The sequence below is a fragment of the Panthera tigris genome, chromosome D1 (assembly GCF_018350195.1).
Source record: "Panthera tigris isolate Pti1 chromosome D1, P.tigris_Pti1_mat1.1, whole genome shotgun sequence".
Classification (NCBI taxonomy): domain Eukaryota; kingdom Metazoa; phylum Chordata; class Mammalia; order Carnivora; family Felidae; genus Panthera; species Panthera tigris.
In genome coordinates, this window is record NC_056669.1 from 55,201,623 (window position 1) to 55,225,439 (window position 23,817).

A 23,817-nucleotide genomic window follows, 5' to 3' on the forward strand; every position below is an offset into this window, starting at 1 on the left:
CTAAAAAATAATAAACATTAAAAAAAATCTAAAAAAAAGCAGAAACTGCCAGATTGGATTAAAAAAAATCCAGTATGTTCTCCATAAGAGTTCATTTTAGATCCAAAGACATAGGTTGTAGGTTAGAGGATGGAAAAATATATTCCATGCAAATGGTAACCAAAAGAGAGCTAGGGTGACTGTACTAATATCAGACAAAATAGTTTCAGTCAAAAACTGTTACAAGACACAAGGGACTATATACTGATAAAGGGGTTGATTCATCAAATAATAACAATTATAAACATGCATGTACCAAACAAAGCTCCAAAATATATGAGCCAGATATTAATAGGATTGAAGGGAGAAATGGCTCACAATAATAGGGACTTTTGGAGACTTGAGTATGCCACTTGCAATCATAGATAGAACATCCACAATGGAATGAAAATAGAAATCTGTAACAGAAGGAAAACTGGACATCTCACAAATGTGTGGAAATTAAACAACAAACTCTTAAACAACCAGTGATTGAAGAATCAATCATAAGAAAAACTAGAAAATACTGTGAGATGAGTCAAAAATAACACAAGATACCAAAATTTATGGGATGCAGCAAAAGCAGTGCTCAGAGGGAAATTTATAGATGTAAATGCCTACATTTTTAAAAAAGGAGAAAGATCTCAGATCAGTAACCTAACTTTACACCTTGAGGAACTAAAAAAAGGAAAACCACAAAAAACAAAAACCCGAACCCCAGAGCTAGCAAAAGGAAGAAAATAATAAAGAATAGAATGGAGGGGCGCCTGGGTAGCTCAGTTAGTTCAGCACCCGACTTCAGCTCAGGTCACGATCTCACAGTCCATGAGTTCCAGCCCCACGTCAGGCTCTGTGCTGACAGCTCAGAGCCTGGATCCTGCTTTGGATTCTGTGTCTCCCTCTCTCTCTGCCCCTCCCCTGCTCATGCTCTGTCTCTTTCTGTCTCAAAAATAAATAAAAACATTAAAAAAGAAAAAGAATAGAATGGAGATAAATGAAATAGAGAATAGAAAAACAACAGAGAGAATCAATGAAACCAAAAGTCAGTTCTTGGAAAAGATCATCAAACTGATAACCCTTTAGGTACCAACAAAGAAAAGAGAAAGACACAAATAACTAAAATTAGAAATGAAAATGGGGGACATTACTGCTGTCCTTGCAGAAATAAGAGGATTGTAAGAATATTATGAACAATTGTAGACCAACAAATAAGATTACCTAAATGAAATGGACAAATTCCTAGAAACATACAAATTACCTAAACTGACTTAAGAAGAAATAGAAAATCTCAACAGATCTGTAAAAAGAAAAGAGACTGAATCAATAATCAAAAACTTCTCAACAAAGAAAAGTCAAGGACTAAATGGCTTCACTGGTGAATTCTACAACATTTAAAGAATGAGGAGCAATCCTTCTCCAACTCTTCCAAAAAATAAGAGGGAACACTTTTTAACTCATTCTGTAATGCATTACCCTAATGCCAAAGCCAGCTAAAGACATCCTAAGAAAATTACAGACCAATATCCTTCATGAATATAGACACAAGAATCCTTAACAAAATACTAGCAAATTGAATCCAATAGCACATTAAAAGGACTATATACCATAACCAAGTGGGAATTATAACAGGAATGTAAGAGTGGTTCAACATAAGCAAGTCAATCAATTTACACATTTATAGAACAAAGGGGGAAAACTTACATAATCATCTCAATTGGTGCATAAAAAGCATTTCACAAAATCCAACACTTTCATAATAAAAACATTCAGAAAAGTAGGAATAGCTTCCAGTTCTCTTATCTGACCTTATATCCTACTACTACTCCCTACCTGCCTCTCCCTTCACTCTGACCCTATCTCACTATTCTCTTCACTGTTCTTTGAATATGCCAGGCACAGATCTCAGGGCCTTTGTACTTGCTGTCCCTTCCACTTTGAACACTTTCTGTAGACATCAGTCTGGCTGACTCCCTCACTTCCTGCAGTTTTTTTTCCAATTCACCTTCTCAGTGAGAACTAGAACTTCATATTCTCCTTCCCCACTGTTTTTTAGTCTTAATTATCACTAAGATACCATTTATTTTTAATTTGTATTTATTGTCCACTTAGAACATATGCTTCATATCACAGGTTGTTTTATTTTTCCATTATTTTGTTCACTGCTATATCCCTCGTAGCTAGAACAGTGCCTGGGTCAAAATAGCTGCTTAATATTTATCCAATGACTTAATTAATTAATCCACATATAGTGGAGGTCAAAGCAAGAGCATAAATTATAGACCCTGGTGAACTCTACCATGCAAGGAGATAGCAGTTGATTCTGTGGAGAACCAAATAGGATGCTACGGTCTTGAATATGAGAGTGAATCTTACCAAGATTATCAACAATCTCACTAAACTCTGGCAAATTTGAATACTAAGCCTTGATGTTCAAGGGCATAAGAGAAAAAAAACAGAAATCTCAGCACCTCTTACTTTAGGCTGAAAGAATTTAGTACTCCTCAGAATACTGCATTTCAAGGATACTCTCTCTTGAGAGGCGCATTGTGAGAAACTACAAAGAATTCACAGTAGATAATTAATGTTAAGTAAACATGTGTTTGTACCCAAATGCTAGAGGAATGCAGCAGTGAGGTGGGATGAGTTTCTCTTGAACAGATCTGAGCAGTCCTGATGAAGGAGGTGGTTTTCAAACTGGGCTTTGAGGAATGAATGAGCTTTCTAAATGCAGAGCATAAACTGTGTGCGTGGTGGGGGAGACATGCAGTAGGTCAGGGCAGTGAAATGGGTTATAAATCTAGAAATGTAGGTTGAAGCTTTGGCTAAGACCCTTGAATGCGATTCATACCGCAGTATTAGGGAACCAGTGAAGATGTTTGGGAAAAGGACATAAGGAGAGGAGATTGGCATCAAAAAAGGAAATGTTAAACACATTTTTCTGTTCTAATAGGCCAACATACCTCCAATATTTTGGAAATGTATTAATTCATGTACATTCAGGTCCAGTGGCTTAAAACTTTTCAATGACTTCTCATTGTTCTAAGAATAAAACCTCAGGCGCGTCTGGGTGGTCAGTAGGTTAAGCATCCGACTTCGGCCCAGGTCATGATCTCACAGTTCGGAGTTGGAGCCCCATGTCGGGCTCTGTGCTGACAGCTCAGAGCCTGGAGCCTGCTTCGGATTCTGTCTCCCTCTCTCTCTGCCCCTCCCCTGCTCATGCTCTGTCTCTCAAAAATGAATTAAAACGTTTGAAAAAAAACCGAAAAAATATATATTTAAGAATAAAACTCAAACATTGATCACAAGGTGGAAGATCCACATCTAGTTCAGTCTCTACTTTCTGCTCCCACCGTGCTTGCTGCCTCCTCTGGCTGTGTTGCTGCCACACTGGCCTACTCAAATCCCTCTTACCAAGTCCCTCCCTATCACAGGGCTTTCATACCTGCTGCCCTTCTGCCTGGACAGCTGTCCCCCGTCCTTTTTGCCTAGTTACATTCTCTTCCTATCCGAGCAAAAAATTCCTGAGCAAAACCTCCCTATGTATGTACGATCATGGCACTACTTATTTCTCCATCATAGCACTTAGCAATGAATACATTTAGTTGTAATCTTTGATTAATATATCTCTTACTAGGCTGAAGCTCCATGAGCATAGGGGCTTCTTTCCCTGGCTGACAGTTATATCCCCAGTGTCTGCAGGTAGAAAGTACCCAGTAACTATTTGTTGGAAGGAAAAGAAAAAGGACACCAGAAAAACCCATGGCGGGGCTGGGGAAGGTGGGGGGAGGGGGAGGAATTTGCTTATCTATTAGTTTTTTTAAAAGTGGGAATTAGAGGGGCGCCTAGGTGGCTTGGTCGGTTAAGCGTCTGACTTCGGCTCAGGTCATGATCTCACGGTCCATGAGTTCGAGCCCCGCGTCGGGCTCTGTGCTGACAGCTCAGAGCCTGGAGTCTGCTTCGGATTCTGTGTCTCCCTCTCTCTCTGCCCCTCCCCCATTCATGTTCTGTCTCTCTCTGTCTCAAAAATAAACGTTAAAAAAAAAATTAAAAAAAAAAAGTGGGAATTAGATAGGGGCACCTGGGTGGTTCAGTTGGTTAAGCATTGGAGTCTCGGTTTCAACTCAGGGCATGATCCCTTGGTTCATGAGTTTGAGCCCCACACTGGGCTCTGTGCTGACAATGTGGAGCCTGCTTGGGATTCTCTCTCTCTGACCCTCTCCTGCTGGCACTCGCTCTCTACCTCTCAAAATAAATAACCTTAAAAAAACTCTTTTTAAAAAGGTAGGAATTAGATAACATAGCATTATAAATCATCTGTCTTGTGCTATCCAAAGCCTCTTAGAGCTTGCCCAATTCACATGGCTTGTCAGGATTCAAACCTAGGCTTATTTTTCTTGTTTTTTAAAAGTAAGCACCATGTTCCATTACAGTGTGTACATGTGAGCAAAGAAGAGGGAAGAAAGCAGAGCAAGACTTCACACAAGCACAAATCTGATCCTATGGCATTTCAATCCTTTTTTCAATATATAGGTAGGTCATCAAGCCTCACTTAAAGGCTTATAAACCTGTAAGCAGAGTCAGCAGACTGTTTTCGCACTCTTTTCTTGGAAAGGCCTTGCTTATATGGTGCTTTGTCACTCTACTTCCTGTTATCTGGGATTTGTGACACATAATTGAACTCAAAAAATAATCCTGTGTGTGAGCACCTGTGTGAAGGCACCTAAGATTGGCAAAGAGATCAGGTTATAGGCCAATGCCAAGCTCCCCCATCTTTCCAAAGGCCAATCCTGTGTTTGGTGGCAAAAACATACTCCTGTACGGAAAATAGCAACTTGCGGATGAGCATGATACCCATTAGCAGTTAATCTGTGAGTTTGGATGCTTCATTTGTCTCTGAGCCCTCAGTTGCCTATGTACGTAGAGGGAATGATATAAATACTAGACTTAAAAAAATAGAGCCCCTAACTCTGTGCCTGGCATTTTTACAGGCACTATTTCATCCAGTCTTCACAATGATCCCATGGGGGTCAGAAACACTCACTTTGTATCATGGGGAATGGTAAAGTTCATACGATCCATTAACAGAGGAGCCTGGGTCCCAAATCCAGACCACTTAGCCACTACTTCCTTGTACTATGTCTCCTATTCTAGCAGGCCATTGAGAGAGCCTCAGAAAGAAATGTATTTAAAAGAACATGATAAAATTCTATGCAGTTTTAAGAGTTAAGCACTTCGTTACATTAGAGATGAAGAAGTAAAACCTGATTAAGATTTTAAGGGTGATGAATTAATTACCAGAGAACAGGTTACTTTTCTCTCAAGAGTGATATTCTTTCCTATATTTGAAAAGTTTTCAATTTAAATAATAAAATAGAAAAGAATTCCATTTAAAAATGGGCAAAGGACATTTCTCCAAAGATCTATGAGTGGCCAATGAGCACATGAAAAGATTGCCATCAGCCATCAGTGAAATGTAAATCAGAACCACAAGGAGGTACCACTAGGTAGTTTATAATTAAAAAAAACAAAAAACAAATAATAGCAAGCATTGAGGAGGATGTAGAGAAATTGGGACTCTCCTATATTGCTGTAAAATTGCAATCCCTGTAGAAAAGAGTTTGGTAGTTTCTCAAATCATTAAACATAGTGACTGTATGCCCCAGCAATTACACTCCTAGATACATATCAAAGAGAACTGAAAACAGATGTAAAAACCATACACAAATGCTCACAGGGGTACTATTCATAATAGTCAAAAAGTAGGAACAACCCAAACGTCCATCAACTAATGAATGGATAAATAAAATGTAGCCTCTCCATGCAATGAAATATTACTGAGCCATAAAAAGGAATGAAGGACTGAAACATGTTACAACCTTGAAAATACTATGCTAAGTGAAAGAAGCCAGTAACAGAAGACCACATATTATAGGATTCTATTTATATGAAATGTCCAGAAGAGGCGAATGAATCCATAAAGACAGAATGAATCCATAAAGAATGGAGTTTAGTGGTTGCCTAGGGCTAAGGCGGTGGGGCGGATTTCCGGGGTAATAGCTAAGAGTACAGGGTTCTTCAGGGTTATGCAAATGTTCTAAACTTGGCTGTAGTGATGGCTGCCCAACTACAGTGAAAACCACCGAACTGTACACTTTAAATGGGTGAATTGTATGGCGTGTGAATTGACTTCAGTAAAGTGGGTTTTTAAGTTCTCTAAGTTCACCACAAACTGCATCTGCAATACAAAGCATCTATCAAAGTTTGCTTTAAACCAAATGGATTTTTCTTATCACTGCCTGTAATAGTTGTTAGGATCCTAATAATTTTGTAGCATTTGCAGCATAATCTCTGATATCCTTCACAAGGATTGACTTAAAATTACATTTAATTTGTGGGCTTAAACATAGGTAATACCAATAGATAGAATGCTGAGACTTTCAGGAAAAGGATACCTGGAGATCCAAATATGGCATCACCACGCATCCACTTAATCAAGAAACCCAAGAGTGGCTCGTGTTTCCTCCTGCCTTTGGCCCTTGCACCCATTCCATCAGCAAGAAGCTCTGTTTGTAAACTCCGTAAGGGTAGGATTTTCTGTTTATTTACTATGGGATCCCTGGTGCTTAGAACAGCACCTGACACACAGTAGATGCTTAATTAATATTTGCTGAATAAACAGAAGAATTCATGCTCTCCTTTAAACTAATCCCTTTTAAAGAAAAAAAAGTTAAATCCCTCACTTGATAATTTGTGGGTTTTGTTTTTTTTGTTTGTTTGTTTGTTTGTTTGTTTTTAAGTATAGACTGTGGACGTTTTATCTGCTATGCCAGTTGCTGAAACATATTAAGGCTAAATTCTCAAAGGGACACAGGTATGCTATGCTGCCAGAATATGTAGAAGTAGAACATAATAACTTTATTCAAGTTTGCTCCTGTTACCTGATCCATGAATATTTAAAAGATATTTTATTTTATAAAAACTTACATCTGTAAGTAATGGACTGACCATAACAGAGGGCTTAACCTTGAATACATGGATAGGCTTAGGGGCCCATGAACCCCTAAAATGGTATGCAAAATCTAACAGGTATGTTGGCATGTGTATCTTTTTGGTGAGAGTTCATAGTGTAATCATATTTTCAAAGAAGCCTATGACTGGAGAGGTTAAAAAAATTACTTAACTAGAAACAATCACAAGTCTTTTAAACATGAATTTGTACAAGAAAATAAAATCCAACAGCTCCATCTATGGGTAAGTCGTTACCGCTTAGGAGAAATAATGACAACTACCAGAGATCAGTGCATCTTATGAATGCTTGTGTTTAAATCTTCAGTGTCACTCTAGTGGGAATTTATTAACTACAGTATCACAGTTTTTTTTCCTAGATATAGATGCAAAAATTAGGAGTCTGTTGATGAATTCTACTTACAGTACTTCAGCACCAAAAAATTGGGCAGTTATGCTGATATATGTATGTACAGTTCAACATTTGTCAGTCTTAAAATGCTTATTTATAGTGAAATCTATATAAAACCGTTAAAAACTTCTCTATTTACATTTTTTTAAAAACAAAAAGAATTGCTTCCTTTGCCACAACTTGTCAAAACTGTTACCCTCCCCACCCTCTTACCCCTTGCTCTACTTGTGACAGACAGTGATCACAAGACCCAAACATATTGCTTAAACAAACTGTGTCCTAAAAGGCAGAATGCTTAAAAACATTACATTTAAAACTGTAAATGAATTTTTATACATTTCAAGGGGGGGTTAAACGAAACTATGTAAAAGTTATTTTCAAAGTCCCAGTCCAACATGGATGTGCAATTTCAGTGTTAAGATAGCATCGTATGAATAATTTCTCCTGAACATAACTGAACAAAAGCTTCCTTTGGGCCAGAAAATGTTTCTTTTCCTCTCCTTCACAATGAAACATTTTCTCTTAATTTCTCTTTAAGTTTTCTTAAAGGTGCTGGGCAGAGTGGGAGGTGGAAAGGGCAGGCAATCCTGGTTTACAGGAAATCTGTCAGAAAGAATACGGCCTGCTTTGAAATGTTTACATTTAAATAAATAGAAGGCAAGTGTGCTGCCTTGAGCACAAAGGAACAACGACACAATAAATTAGCATACAATTGGTGAGAATGTACAAGCCATTCAAAAAGCACTTTCCCACTGGTTAGGGATCTGATTTCCACCATCTAAACAAGGATTCTTTAATGCCAGTATTTTTCTAGTTATTTTATAAACTATAAACTGAGCAAATGTAAAATGTTAATCAATTCAACACTTCCAGGGATTTGCAAAAACATACAAGATTTTTTAAAAAACCTGTTCCTGACACACCGTTTCAAAATATGAACTATTCACATTCTCCTTTTCTGATGGTGTTTTGCTCAGTAGAAACCAGTTGAGGAACATTCACAGGAAAAGTCTCTTTCCACTGCACGACAAACTTTTCCATCAGCCGTGGTCCAACAGAGAAATATCAGGTCTTACACGTCACTGTAGATGTGCATCTTTCCTTTTTTTTTTTTTTCTTTCCTTTTTTTTTTTAAAAGTACATTCCCCTGTGAGTTTTATCTTGTTTTAAAACGCTGCTCCTGCAGCAGTTTCGTTGAAACACTGCTATTTTGGGGTCCACAGCCTAAGCATGGGCAAAGTGCTCTCTTTAGACATCAAAAATCAAGGGCTTCCCTGGACACTTGGTAACCAAGTAGGTTTTAAAGTGCACTCCTGTGTCCAAAACACTTAGGACCGTTCAGCAGAACTCTGAGAGGGGCTGGGCTCGGTTCCATCTTCTGTGCTACTGTCTATGTCTTGCTCCATTGCCGTCTCATCGTCATCCAACTGCTGGCTAGTGAAGTTGTTGAGCTCAAGAAGCCCACTGGGCTCTACAACCACGTTGGAACTAGAGTGACAAGGAATAGCATACTGGGGAATGGCCTGGAAGAGAAGACAGGAGAGAGGCTTTACGGTAAGAAAAAGAACCAGAAGGATGTCCCCAACATCACTAAGGAAGGATAAGAGGAAACTGACATTTACTGGACAACTACTTCACATCAGGCACTGTGCTGGGTGCTCTCACATACAATATTCTACTAAATCCCTTCAAGAACACTATAAGGAAAATAGTATTCCCATTTACAAATGAGGAAACTAAGAGGGTAAGTGACTTAATTGAGGTCACACAGTTGGTCAAGGTTAAAGTGCCAGGATTCAAATCCAAGTTTTGTACAATTTAAAGTGATCTTTCCACTTCTTGATGGCACCACTTCTAGTAAAGGAGGCTGAAGTCTGTGCCTAATTCAAGAGACAGACATTAAAGGACATTTTCACTCGACCATTAAGCAAATTTTAAATGTAAATGTAGTCAGATTTCACTCATTATTATCTGCAAGATGAAGAATTAATTTGCTGACACCACAAAAAATTTTAAAACCTTCGGTAACCCTCTACTAGTTCAAAAGGAAGTTATTTATCTGGGTCACATAGTAATACTTTCTTGAAAATGAGAGAGGACAATACTGTCTTTTAAACAATAAAAACACCAGTAGACAAACACATATTATGGCCATATTGCCTTGTTAGGTTCTTCTTTCTCAACTTTATTACCTTTTTAAAAGGTCTACCTGTTTATATCATACCCCTGCTTAAAGTTCTACAATCGTTTCCTGTCGTACTTGCTATATAATATCAAACTTCTGATCGTGGCTCCAGGCATATGCCAAACTCACTTGTACCCTGGGCCTTCCCACTAGCTCTTCCCCTCTTCCTGGAGTACTTTTCTTCCAAGTCTCTCCATGGCTGGTTCCATCTTCTCATCTGCATCTTAGCTCCAATGCTTAGGGTAAAAGGCTTTGAGAAGCCTTCCTTCCATGACCATGCAACCAGATCACTGGGTAGGTCCCACCCCCCCCTCTATTACATTGTTAATTTTTCTTCATTGCATTTACTGTGTTTGTTAATCTTTCTTCTCGCTTTTAGAACGTAAACTCCATGAGAATATGTATCAGAGCACATATCTTGATTATCTTTTTACATTGTTAGATGCCCAGAGCTCTGAACAGAGCTGTCATGCATTAGATGCTCAATAAACATTTGCCAAATGAATAACCTATCTTTAACATTAAAAGTCCCAGAGCAAAATTGAATATCATCATTTGAAAAATATACCTGACCAAAACAATCTTCTTTTGAGGGGGGATGTAAATTTAATTTTAACATTGTCAAGAAAATATTGCAAGATGTCAAGGCACTGAATCTAGGATAGTGGAGTTTTGTGTTATTTGTTTTTCCTCACTCTGTCCCATATAGCTGACCCTTGTGTTCAAGTCCCAGGGGGGTCAGGAAACCTGGATTTTAGTTCAGCTTTGGTTCAGACTTGCTGTGGACCTCTGAATAAGTCACTTCACCTCACTGAGTTTTAGTTTAACCTCGTGTAAAAAGGAGATAGAGAAGATACACTCTAAAGATCCTCAAGATTCTAAAATTCTATTAATTCCACACATTCAGACTCCTTCAGAACAGAAGATACATTCATCTTATTTATTCCTCTAGTCTCTGCAACTAGCACAGTGCCTAGAACACAGAGGTTAAATAATATATGTGGCATGAATGAATGAATGAATGAACAAATGAATGAAATACAGATTACATGTCTACAAAGAACAATGCTTTTCACTCAAAGCACTTATTATTAAACATGTTGAATTTTTATAAAACATTTTTCAAGGGATCAAAGCACTTCTGCAGACTTCTTTCATTCATCCCCGTACTATTTTACCGAAACAGTAAAATCAATACTTCAGGTCAAAGCTAAGTATAATTAGTAAGATCTGAAAATAGTCTAACAATATATTAATGATGATTATAGTAACAGGAGCTATCTTTACGGAGTATTCCTCTATAGCAGACACTTAACAAGCTGCATTATATACATTTTCCCACTTGATCCTCAAAACAACCTTGTGAGGTAACTGATATTGTTTCCATTTCATAGGCAATGAAATTGAAATACAGAGGTTGACTCCAAACCACAATGCTGGTAAGGGGGAGCAAAGGTGAGATTCAAATCCAGGTATTTTTGACTCCAAAAGCTTGATTCTTAACCACTATACCACTGTCCCCTTCTCTCTCACATAGCTACCTAGCACATGGTATATGCTAAAAGTTAGTTGGCATATTCTGCAGAGAGCCTACTCATTAGGTACCATCCTTGATACATGAAGTATATTTTTAGCCGTGTTCATAAAGTGCAGAAAATCATTTCCAAATAAGCAATCCCAAATAATTTCCGACTTAGTGAGTATTCTAATTTAAACCCTCAGGAGCCACAGAAAATTTTAGCAGAAATAGTAATAAATAACTACCATGTATGGGGCAATCACTAAGAGCCAGGTACTGTGCTAGGCGCTTCATCTCACTTTGGTGTAATCCTTCCATCAGTGATGTAGAATAGGCATTCCTTATTTCCGTTTTACTGATGAGGAAACTGAGGCACAGGAGGGTTAAGCAGCCCTGCCCAAAGTTAAACAGTGAGTGGGGAAGCTAGGAACTCCCTCCTTTTCCACCACACTCTAACTTCTTCAGGGGAAAAAAACCCAACAAATCCTTTGTCAAGAATTCCTTAAGGTGTGCCTGGGTGGCTCAGCGAGCGAAGTGTCTGACTCTTGATTTCAGCCCAGGTCATGATCTCATGGTTCTTGAGATGCAGCCCCGAGTCAGGCTCCACGCTGACAGCATAGAGCCTGCTTGGGATTCTGTCTCTCCCTTTCTTTCTGCCCCTCCCCACCCCCTCAAAATAAATAAATAAACTTAAAAAAAAAAAAAAAAAAAAGAATTACTTAATTCACTAACAACGATTTTTACAGGAGGAACAAATCATTTAATAATTCAACGGCCAGTTCTTTTTGCCTTTAAGCATTTCCCCCCTATATTTATATCATATTTGGATGAATATTGGTCGGTTTGCATTCTCTCATAGCCTGGCATCACGGCAAAGGGAAAGTTTGCCACAGAAACTTCCAAGTCACACAACAGTGAATTTATGGCAAGAAAACAACCTGATACCCTAACAAAGAGAAAAGGAAGTAAAACACAACTTCTAAGGGCTAGTCTGGACTCAATAATTCTTCAGTCTTGATCTATTATGCATGATGACAGATGAGTTTTAGAATGAAGGGAATGTGAGGCATAGGAAGACCTATTGCCAATGCATAATTCATTACATTCACTTACCAAGGCAGGACAGTAACCATAACAAGATTTCTCAGTAACAATGATTGAAATAAAAAAGCAAAACTTTATGGCTAATCCCAACTTAAATATAAAATTAAATCATACAGAAACATTTTCTTACAACATGTTTCTCCAGATACTGCAATTAAAGTTTTATTGTCCTGAAAACCATAAATCTGTATCAAGATAAAGAAGTGTGTTTTTCAAAGAAAAGGATCCCTAAAATTAACTTGAGATAAAATACAATCCAGTTATATCTCAGGAGTTTTTGAGCAAAGACCGGGGAGCCCAAAGTTTGACCCCATCAAGTTGCTGATTTTCTGGGCTGACTTTACTGAGTTAACACTGGCAAGTATGTTTTGAATCTATAATAACCAAGCTGACATATGGGCTTAGGGCTCTTGATTGTCTCTAAGGTGTGCCGTGATAACATCCACCGATTTTCTAGGATTCTCTACCAGAAAATATAAATTTTTACATTTGTAATAGGTATTAAACCAAATTTGTCAAATGCCATCTCAAAAATAATCACTTTGTCTTTTGCCACCTTGGCTTGACTCTTCCTGTGACATTCCCAAACATGCCAAACCCACAACCCCCAAGATGCCCAATGTTTCTCATGTTCCTTCCAATTCTTACCTGGATGATAATTTCTGCTGGGCTCTCTTCAGCTTTCTTTTGGCCTACATTCTGAATACGCATGAACTGGCCTGTTGTAGGCACTCCTGGTGCATCGATTTTCCTTGTCGTTAAGGGAGGGCCAACAGCAGATGGACTTGAACAGGACTCTCTACATTTCTGTTGCTGGGGAGTGGAATTCGCCATCCCTGCCACCACCACGTGGGTGGAGGGTAATGATCCTGCTTCACCAGTGAGCATACTAGTGGCAAGAGCCTTCTTTGGGGGATCCACTACCATATGCTCTACATTTGTATCAATCTGAGCTTCCATCAAAGACATTTTCAAAATGTCTGACACAGCTGTCTTCTCAGAAGCCTGAATGGGAGATATGCTTGTAACTGGTGATGTCAGCTTAGGCACAGAACTGCCACCAGTTATCTTTGTAACTGTGGGAGGCTGGCGCCCCTCAAAAGTTATCTTTGTAACAGAGGATCCTTGGGTTATAATTGGCTGCTCCACCTGAAAACAAATTGGGGTTGTGTGTGTTACAGCTACATCTCTTTGAGAAAACCTATCAAACACCCCAGATAATATGGCAAAAGAAACATTTGTGCGGTATACTAGGAGGACGTTTTGAAGCTTGGTGTTTTAATACAAGGGCTGGATGGGAAAGTATCTGGTTATTTTTAAGAAACCTAGGGAAAGAGAAGGGGTTGAAAGAACCTCTGTCAAGCCAGCCAAGGTTCATAACATAAAGGAAAAAAAAGTCGCAGCAGCCTTGCTTCCCTTTGGGATTTATATCCCCATACAGTATACCTTCAACCCATTCTCAAATTATTTGTATCATCTTCAGCTTTTAAAAATAAAAAGCAGGGTTTTTCGACTTTTTTTGCTTCAAAGACATCTTACAAATATATTCTCTATACATGTATTTATAATATATACACACATATATACATTACTCTAAAGCCACTGGTTTTCCCTAATATAATTTTTCTTTCGAATATCCAGATAATTCCTCTGCAATCTAGAAGATAAATCTAGAAGATAAATTTATTAACTAGAGAGTGATGATGTAAACTGCAAAGGAAGATGTTCAATGAAGCTCCTTAAAAGACTGTGTAGTTTACTTAGTATTACTACCACAGATAAAAGAGTTTACGAGCATAGGAAAAAAAATTTTGTACCTAAAAAATACAAATAATTTAGGGATCTCGCTTCTACGTGCTGCTGATCAATGCTGAAGTGATTTCATTTAAAAACCGCCTAGAAAATCAAGTTCTGAGTGCTACGCTTTATTTGTCCTTCCTATATTAATGCGTGCATTTCTTCCCTAATGTCAACCTTCTGATGGGGTAAAGTAATACCAGCATAAATGAGGCTTTTGAGTTTCCTCTTGCCAGGAGAAAGCACTGCTAATCACGATAGGATCGTAATGTTCTCATTTTTTTCCATCAACAGAGAAGCTTAACTTTGCATGCTACCAATATTCCGTTACCTGGCTTGCCGGCTGTTTCTCTGATGAGGCTGGGAGCGGCATTTGGCTCTGGGGGGTTTGGGGTTGCACGTAGATTTTTGGTTGGTTCGGAGCCTGCTGCAGTTTAGGGAGCTGCTGCGTGGTTTTCACTGCAAGCACCTGTACTACAGTTTGCGGGGGCTGTGCCATTAAGGTAGGAAGCTGCCTGTCTTTGGCCACCATGGGATGCTGTGTGTGCTGTACATCTGGCTTGGGCTGTGCTTGTTCTTGCTGGAGAGGGGTGAGTTTCTGATGCCTGATGGAAAGCTGGGGCATTTGCGGGAGTTTGTGCTGGAGCTGGTCTGCCTGCAGGTGGATGGTCTGCTTCTGTTTAGTCTGGAAGCACTGCAGAGTTTTCACTTGCAGCTGAGTCTGTTCCAGCTGGGGCTGGCTAAGTTTCTGCTGCTTAGCTGACTGTGACTGAGTCAGGGCAGATCGGTAAAACAGACCTGTCTGAGGGTCTAAAGTGTCCATCTCTTCAACCTCGCCCTCCTCAGTTCCAAGTTCCTCGCTGTGTTTGGTAAAAGCAGTGTGACTGCTTAATGCCTGAGTAAAAAAGGCACAAAGTAAGAATAAAGTAAAGGCACCTACATTGCTACATTTTCCTCAAACTGGAAAAGACTTGGTTATGAGATTCATTCAAAAATTTTCAGAAGAAAGAGCTTAAAAAGACCATGAGACCTCAAGTTTTCTAAATCTAAAGGGGGCTTTAAATTGAGAATCTCGTAATTTCAACTCTTAGAAATTAAGTACTGCAACAACTGGTCTACTCTTTTCTATAAGAAAAGTGGACCCAGAATTTATAGGTAAGAGGAATAAGGTTACCCTGCAAGCACAGCCCAACACAGAAAAAGAACAGGCTCCCTCACTCAGGACACAGCTGTCTAGCCTGGTCATCAGCGATACTGAGCCACCCAAAGAAAGAACACAGCCACCCAGGTATGAGGTGTCCAGAGAAAAGTCAAAGTTCAGAGAAGCCCACTTTGGCCATGCTGTCCAGTAAGTCAGAGTCGCTGTCTGAGGGACATGCCCGTCCGGGTCCCCACAGAGGGCCTCTCCGGTCAGAGTGAAAACGGTTCATCGGGCTTCACCAAACCTGTGTGAACCACCCTCTGTACTAGTCCTCCTCGCCCCTTTGGTCATATTCCGGGCCCAGCAGGCAACAGTTTCCCAGAGGCTCGGCTGCCAGGAGGGAAGGAGACCGGGGAGGGACAAGAGCACTCCTGTCAGCGGAAAAGGAGACTCTCCCGTGTCAGTTTTAACAGCGAGGGGAGGAGGTATTGATCTTGAGCGACATGGTGAGGGCCAGTCTGTTTGACCTCTCTGGGTGCCTTGAAAAAGGTCAATGTCAGGACTGGCCAGGTGAGGGCTAGACTCCAGGCTGAGATCTGGTACCCACTTAAACCTCTGGCCACCTGGCTTCCCTCAGTGACACAAAATCCACCCCAACCTCATCCTTCCCACTTCCTCATCACGTTATTCCTTCATTCTAAACTTTAAAACTTTTTGAGGTTCCACTGAAACCCTCCCTTATCTCAGAACGACCTTGCACATACAGGTTTTTAATTCAACAATTTCTTTATTGCCTTTCAGGTTAATTTGCTTACAATTAGGATCAACTGCTACCAGTCAAACTGATGGTGATTTATGTGACAACTAATGATACGTCACGCTTAAATCTGGTATCTATGATAATCACTTTGTATAGAGGCAGGATGCTTTGGGTTTAAATCCTAGCTCTGCCACCCAGAGTAAGTTACTTATTTTTACTTAACTTCTGTGAACAGAGTTTCCTCATTTGTAAGAGGGATAATATACCCACCTTACTGGATCACAGTGAGATTTAAACAAATGAATGTATTTAAAGCTCAAAGCACAGTAGCTGACATAAAATTAGCTTATCCCCATTACCCTTGGTACCAGACTTTCTGTTTTATATTAACTCTTTCTCCTTCCCATTGGGTCTCTTCCTCCTATTTAATTGGTCACATATAATAAAAGTCAGATATTTATACCTACTTATTTGTAATGTTTCCCCATGAGAATTCATCATAAAAGCAAAAACCCAAGCAACAAATAGCTAAAGAAGCCAACTTCTTTTTCATTTACAAAAATCTCACCTACATGATAAATTCTTCTGTAACAATAAATATATAGAAACAGTGGCCACTTTTGAAGTCACAGATTCATCTAGAAAGTGCCACCCTTTTGAAATGTTCCAAGTTTGCAGAAGATCCAAGAATATTGTTTCTTAATTACTTTCCAGTGTTGAGACTCTCAATTCATTCCCTCTCCTCAGTCCTCACAGATGAAAGAACGACACAAATACTCTTCTTCAATTCAGTTATTTCCTTTCTTACAATAGATGAAACTAAACCTTATTTCAAAAAGGAGCAGTTACAGAAGGTAGGGAGAGAAAGAAGAGATACAACCTGCTGCATAATGTGGGTGATCGCTCCAGGGGAAGATGCCGGGATGGACTTCACCACCACCGAAGTCTGTGTTGCGGTCTGTGACTGAGCCACATGCTGGAGCAGGGTCCGCTGGGGCTGGGAGGGCTGTTGGGGCTGGGAGCGATGGCTGACTGAAAATAGAGGAGGTGATGATATTTCTCCAGAAATCACCACAGCATCTGTAACCAGTAGTCATTTTAAACAAATGTCTGTGAGATTGTGTCACAGAGAGAAAGTGTGGTACTGTGAACTAGGAGGCAGAAGACCAGAGTCTGCCCATCTATGAGCTGTGTGACTCTGAGAAAGTCACTTATCTTCCCTGAGACTCTGTGTTCTCATCTGTAAAATGGGAATAACAGAGCTATTATAAGGATGAGATGAGAAATGTGGAAGCACTTTGAAAACTGTCATCACAAAGGAGGAACAAACCCCTTAAAGTTACATCCTCCTGTGAACCGCACTTACTTTCTCCAAGAACCTTCACCCCATTAAGGTAACAAAAACAATGATGAATTTCTGGAATCAAATCCCAGACTAGTATCTTTAAGGATACTAAGATAATACTTAAGTTACTAAGATGGTATTTTAATTTCTTGGTCCCAGTTCCAAATGCAATACAAAACCCAGAAACATTCGTTCTTTTACATGAAGTAGACACTGTCTTGCAGCCTTACAGTTCCTAAAGATATGAGAGGTCAAAATGATACTGCAGAAAGAACCGGACCAAGAGTCACACCTGGATTCTGTCCCACTCTGCCACCAAACAGCTATGCGAACTTGAAGAGGTCACTCAAATTCTATGAACCTCTAAAAAAACAAAACAAAATTCCATTAACCTCTAAAACTCAGAGGTTTTGCTTTTGTTTGTTTAATGGGATAATAAATTTTTTCTACCTAGAAGAGGATCAAATGAAGTAACAAGCTGAAAATGTTAAGTATTAAAATATAAATTTAATTAAATTATTAAGTATTAAATTGTTAACTATCACAATATAAAGTTAACAAAAGAACAGAAAAATCGCTCTTCTTTCATCTTCTGCAATTTAGCTCATGTGACATAAACGGGTGAGAATTCAGTAAGGAAAACAACCCCATTTCTTATTCTCTTACAAAGGTACAAAGGTCCTTCTCTGGTACATAGGGCAAGTGGGGTAAACTATATACTTATGTTTATATTGATAGATAGATGTAAAATGATACATCGACATTGGTGCCAATCCATCATCTTTTACCAGCCTCAACTTCAACTTTTTAAACAGTAAAACATTCACCACCTCTTAGTCTACAGAGCTTTAGAAATGCTTATGGTTACTGGGAAACAAACTTTCTGAAACAAGAACAGAGTACAATAAATCTGTAAAATTAGCTAAGGTTTTTGAGAATATAAAAATCCTCTCAATAACCCATGATTCCAGTGCTCATATATCTTGATCTGCAATTTCAAGTAGCTCCATATTCAAGTGGTTCCAGGTTTAGAAAAATCATAGTGGAATGTCCAAGGGTAAGATGATCACTACAGAAATCAATGTCAAAGTGCTACTTAGGTCTTATGAGTACAGAACTAAAACTACCCAGTGAAATATAAATAAGCTTTATTTATTTTTTAACTCATTCTATCTATATTCTCAAACACAGTTTTTCTACTGTTGCTTATACACACGCCTACATGTGATATAAGAGATTCCAGGCAGCATCACCGGTAAAAATGTAATGCAGTATCTTACTGCGTTTCACAGTATGCTTTATATGTACATTTAAAATTATATGAGTTAACCAAATCTTCCGTATGTGCTCAACCAAACGGAAAAAAAGGGTGTCAATGTTGACATTAAAACAACTACTGCTGAAATCATTTATCATGTGACTGAATAGGAGAAAAACAAATCACATAATATTAAAATTGAACAAGCAAATTCATAAAGTTTTTTACTGATGGAAGCATCATCAGAAATGAATGACACTTGAAAGAATAATAAAGATAATTTCTCATGAAATTATCAGATTATATGGAACATTTCTGCTGTCCATACCCATCTTCATAATTATGACATTAGAATCTTATTAAGAAATGAAATGGATTTAACAGACGATCAACTAAAATCATTTAAAAATAATCCTCACTCAAGATACTACAAATCTCTTCACAGTAATTCCCCAGCATGCAGAAACGTCAGAGAAGACTAATACCCACTCCCGGATAATACAAGAGGTCAGGGCTAGGGAGCTGGGTTCGAAGTCAAAGAAAATGCTTAATGTGGCTGAGGATATGATGGGGAGAAGATCATGGAAGGAGGTCACAGAGTGAACATTCAGAAAACAGCTGAATTGACCTTAACTGGGCCATAAGAACAGGATAAAACAGTCATTTATTTCTGTAAACAACTTTTATTTTTTCCAATGTCAAACTGCTCACTTCTGAGAAAGGATCCCACTCTCCTGCAAAAGGAAAGTCTCCTTTTCACTGAGCGGAGCTTACCTTTCCTCTACCAGATCAGAGTAGAGCGCATCCATTTAACTGGTTCCCCCCAAAACAACAATATTTTACCTTCAGTTATGCTACAAATGGATGCACACCACTTACCTAGAAGGGGAAAAGCAACCTCTGTCCCCTCATCAGTGCGTTCTGAAAAGGATAAGTAAGGGAAGAAATCATAGGTCTTTTCTTCTATTTACCAACTGATAATCTAGTCTATCCCCAGAAGTTAATACTGATTTCCCCAACATACTGCCCTCTGCTTTATTTAACTTTTTGCTAAATATCTCTGAAGAAAGATGCTAGATGGCTTTCCATAGTCTTTAACTGGATTTTCCCTTTTGGCAATTTTAACCCGTTAGTCTTAAAAATATCTCCAAATATGATACCATACAGTCCCTCTTCTGCTTTGGTATTTACATCCTTTAAGTATCTGTAACTTTACGTTCTCTTTTAATTACTGCTTAAGAAAACTCAAGACAGGCATTCTTTATATATTGCCTTGTAAGTCATTTCTCCTAACCCCTAATTATTCACATTACTATTCTCTGAACTATTTCAAATCTCAAGGTAACGAAGCGTCCAAAACAGAAGGCAGTATTCCAGGTGTGGTCTCGCCAGAACACAAGAGAAAGAATCTATTATCCTTCCTGTTCCACTTTTCTATCTATGCCATCCAAAACTCTCATTAGTGTTTTGCTGCCAGACCACATTTGAAACAAATGCCTAATTTGCCTTCCACCAGAACTCCTAAGTATTTACAGGGACTTAAAGTTTCCCACATTTTTTTTCTTTACATCAAAAAAGGTATTGGATTTTATACCTCCTTTCTCCCTTGACCCATCTCCCCTCCCCTCTCCCCTCCACCAAAACTAAAAAATTTAGATGCATCAAAATATTTATTCTTCGTAAAAGGTATTTTATCCTCTCTCTACAACTGTCACCCTATATTCACAGACGTTATTTATGGCCAACTTGCAATTTTTTATTAGCTGCCAGTTTGTAACAACTGATTGGTTTTCTTCCCTAGTCATTAAAGACAGGGTTAAGTCCCAAGGACAATGAAAATTTGCTTTCAGAGCAAACTGGAAAAAGATCTATAAATATAAAAACTATATTCTCCCCCAAACAACCATCCCATCAAATCCAGAAAGGTAGCTCTCCTACCATAATACTACTTTTTAAGAGGACACCTACCAGTAGTGATGTATTCAGCAACTAGTTCTGACTCTACCACAGCAATGGATGGACTCTCAGGAGAATGTCTCTTTTCCTGGGTCATCTGAATAGGCACTGCCATCTGACTCAAGTCAATAGTGGGTTGTCTTGGTTTAGATTCCAATTTTTCCTTTACTGCATAGAAAAGGCAGGGGAAAAGTTAACTTTTGTTACAAACAAGTATCAAAACCAGAGTTGTCCATGGGAATAATGAGCCAGACCTCTGGGGTGCCACGACTGGCGGTGACTAAGGAGACAGTGAATTGAAATGAAAAAAGCAGACTGCTCTATATGGTTGTATGGGCACAACTTATGCAACCATAACCAGCAGCCTAGCAAGAAGGACATATGCAATCAGACTAAAATCCCCCATTATGACTAGGCTAAAAAATCGGTTTCCCTTGTACACACTCCTTTTAGAACATTTCCTTTACCCTTCTTCAAGGTAGTTCCTGGTATTCTGGAGTTTACCAACCTGAAAACAAAGGGTGAATAGGCAGTATACAGCATGATTTGCTCTAGATCATACCTACCCAGAACAGACAATACAATGACTAGTTTAATTTGATCTATTAAAAATTTAAGATAATCCCCAAAGAAATGTTACCAAGTATTCAATGGCTCTTAAAGAACAAAAATCTTCAGTGTTAGGAAAAAATGACCTCTCTGTTCCTACAAAAATGTTTTATGGAGTGGTCTGGGATCAAGAATGGGTTCCATGGATAAATTTACTTTCTATCTTGTCATTTTTTCTATAAAATCTACTTACTCGGTTTTCACCCTCTGTGAGACATTAATGGAAATGGCTGAGTATGTCAAAAACAAGAAACTAAGGAAAGGCCTAAGGCCAAAAGTAACACCAATAGAAAGATTAACCAAAGATACTAAGTGCTCATATTCTTTGGCTAGTGTAAGGTGGATGTTACAACAAATAGTTAGTTACCAGTAATTAAGTCCACTGAGTGATCATTCAGATTATTCCCACGAAGCATATAAAGTGACAAAATCAAGATAATCATTTAAACAAAGAAAGCAAAACCAAACCAAAATAATACCACAGTCACCCCACAAGTAGAGAGGACACTGAATTAGGAATCAAAAGGCATGGAGTCTAACTCTGCCACTAACCAATTGGGTAACTTCTCTGGATCTCAGTTTACTTATGCATAAAATGAAAGGCTTGGATGAGATCATTGCTAAGGTCCCTTAAATACTCTAACAATCTTTGACTGATTGTAATAGAAAAGTCAGTAATAACTAACATGGGTTTTGCCTAGTTTATTGAAGATATTTAGTAACTAGAAATACTAGTGGGATCTTGTTAAATGAGGGCAGCTTTGCATGGAAGCTCAAGTGGTTAAATGATACAATGAAAATATAAAGATAAAACCAATTAGAATGCTAGCAAGGGCCATCAATGGTGTTTTATGACCACAAAATTGCCCCACCAATATCAAGGAGGATGGCAGGGGCCCTTCAATCTGCCTCCTACTCTTCTCAAATGGAACTGACATCTATGCCACATCTATCCTTGTGCTTAGAAATGATAGAAACTACTCCCTTCTGGTGAAAGAGGCAACAGGATTGCCCATTTCAAGCAGGAGACAGAAAAGAAAGGGCTCTGCCATTTTTTTTCTTCCCTAACTAGTCTATCCTTTAGTACTCCTGTGCACATCTTATTGAACTGACAAGTAAACAGACTGCAGCAATGATTATAGACCAGTCCAGAGGGGGGAAATGTGCTCAAATAATAACAAAGAAAATATAACAGTGGTAGTATTTTAGCACAACCCATCTCTAGAGAAAACATGCTTCATTCAATTGAGCATGTGAATTCATACCTGTTGTCTGTTGGAGTTCTAATAGAGCTTTGATTGTTGAAGTAGCTGATTGTGATTCACTGGATACATCCTGATAAATTATGGTGGGGCTAGTCTCCATTGCAATCTCATGTTCTGACCAATCCTGACGCCGGGAAGCAATTACATGAACTACAGGCTGGGAATCTGTTTTATATTAGTTAAAAAAAAAAAACCCTATAAACAAAGTTTCTCTTAAAAAAAACAATTTGTTTTTTTTTTTTTTTTAAATCTTTGTATTTATTGTAAACTTCATGCTTTATCTCCCCAAGAAGACTGTAAGCCCCCACAGGGCATATCTTTCATGTCTGTATTCACTTACTCATTCATTCATTCACTGATTCAACAAACTGGGCACCTATATGCAGGAGTCTATATTTGGCATTGAGGATATAAAGGAGCTTACAGAGTACTCAGAGGATGCTCAAGAAGCACACAATCTGGTTGGGGAGACAGACATGTAAAAAGACAAATTACAATTCAATGTGATAACTGCTATAATAAATAGGTGTGCATTTGTCTAAGTAGATGTATGTTTGTGTATAGTAAGAACAAAATGCTGTAGGAGTCTTTATTTTCCCCAATGCATCTGAAAATGTGTTTTGTATTACAACCTGAGCATCCAGTCAACATTACTTATTTTTGGATGGCTGAACTACAGAAAAGAAATCCTGTCCGCCAATAACAAGAATGGATAGATGATCTAGAATCAGGATGATATAATAGCACACGTATAACATCAGAGTTCAAAGTCTTAGGTTACAGCCCCAGCTCTATCTATTATTCGCAAGTTGAGTCCTTGGGTTTTAGTGTCATTATTTCTAAGTTGGCAATGATAAAATTACCTATCTACCTCACAGGACTTCTGAGGATATAATGAAATAATATATGTAAAAGAGCTTCATAAACTATGAAGGACAACAGAAATGTTATTGTTGCTGTGTCCTAAAAGTTCTCGATTCTGAGATGTTGTGTTAGTTTGAAAATAAATTAAGGCCCTAATTCAAGGCTTATTATATTTATGCTAAAGGTAGGCAAGTAAATACTAAATGTGCATCAAACGAAGCAACAAATTATTGAGTTTTCCATCTGCAGAATAATCAGGTTGGACTAGACTATTATTAAGCTCCTAAACTCCTTTGTCCAGGACACCATACAGGACAAAAATTATGGAGGATATAGAGGCACAATCCCCACCGCCAAGTTTAGATTACAATGGAGGAGACCTAAAACAAACATACATATAGCTTTGTATTCTTGGGAAAAATCAAATGACTAGGGCAAACAAGACAAATATATAGAAAGAAAAAGACTGCTTTGAATTGGATTAGTCAGTGAAAGCATCATAGAAGAATGAAAAAAATTCATATAAACGAGAATAAATTCAACAGAAGTTCAACCTTCTTTGAACCTTATATTTTTGAA

At 38.4% G+C, this 23,817-nt stretch overlaps 1 protein-coding gene across 11 annotated transcripts in view; it reads right to left on the reverse strand.

Moving 5' to 3' along the window:
* Positions 1 to 6,900: 6,900 nt before the first annotated feature.
* The window catches only part of EMSY (EMSY transcriptional repressor, BRCA2 interacting), an 85,913-nt gene continuing 68,996 nt past the window's right edge, over positions 6,901 to 23,817 (reverse strand). For 4 of the 11 annotated variants that reach the window (XM_042957383.1, XM_042957382.1, XM_042957384.1 and 1 more), the window contains 7 exons: positions 22,375 to 22,539; positions 20,513 to 20,668; positions 19,424 to 19,465; positions 16,822 to 17,021; positions 14,372 to 14,935; positions 12,892 to 13,392; positions 6,901 to 8,958 (listed from right to left, as the gene is read on the reverse strand). In XM_042957383.1, coding sequence (XP_042813317.1) covers positions 8,764 to 8,958; positions 12,892 to 13,392; positions 14,372 to 14,935; positions 16,822 to 17,021; positions 19,424 to 19,465; positions 20,513 to 20,668; positions 22,375 to 22,539 — 1,823 coding nt within the window. In that variant the 3' untranslated portion in view covers positions 6,901 to 8,763. The remainder of the gene's footprint in view (positions 8,959 to 12,891; positions 13,393 to 14,371; positions 14,936 to 16,821; positions 17,022 to 19,423; positions 19,466 to 20,512; positions 20,669 to 22,374; positions 22,540 to 23,817) is intronic. The other 7 variants (XM_015536111.2, XM_007078934.3, XM_007078933.3 and 4 more) reach the window with 4 other exon arrangements.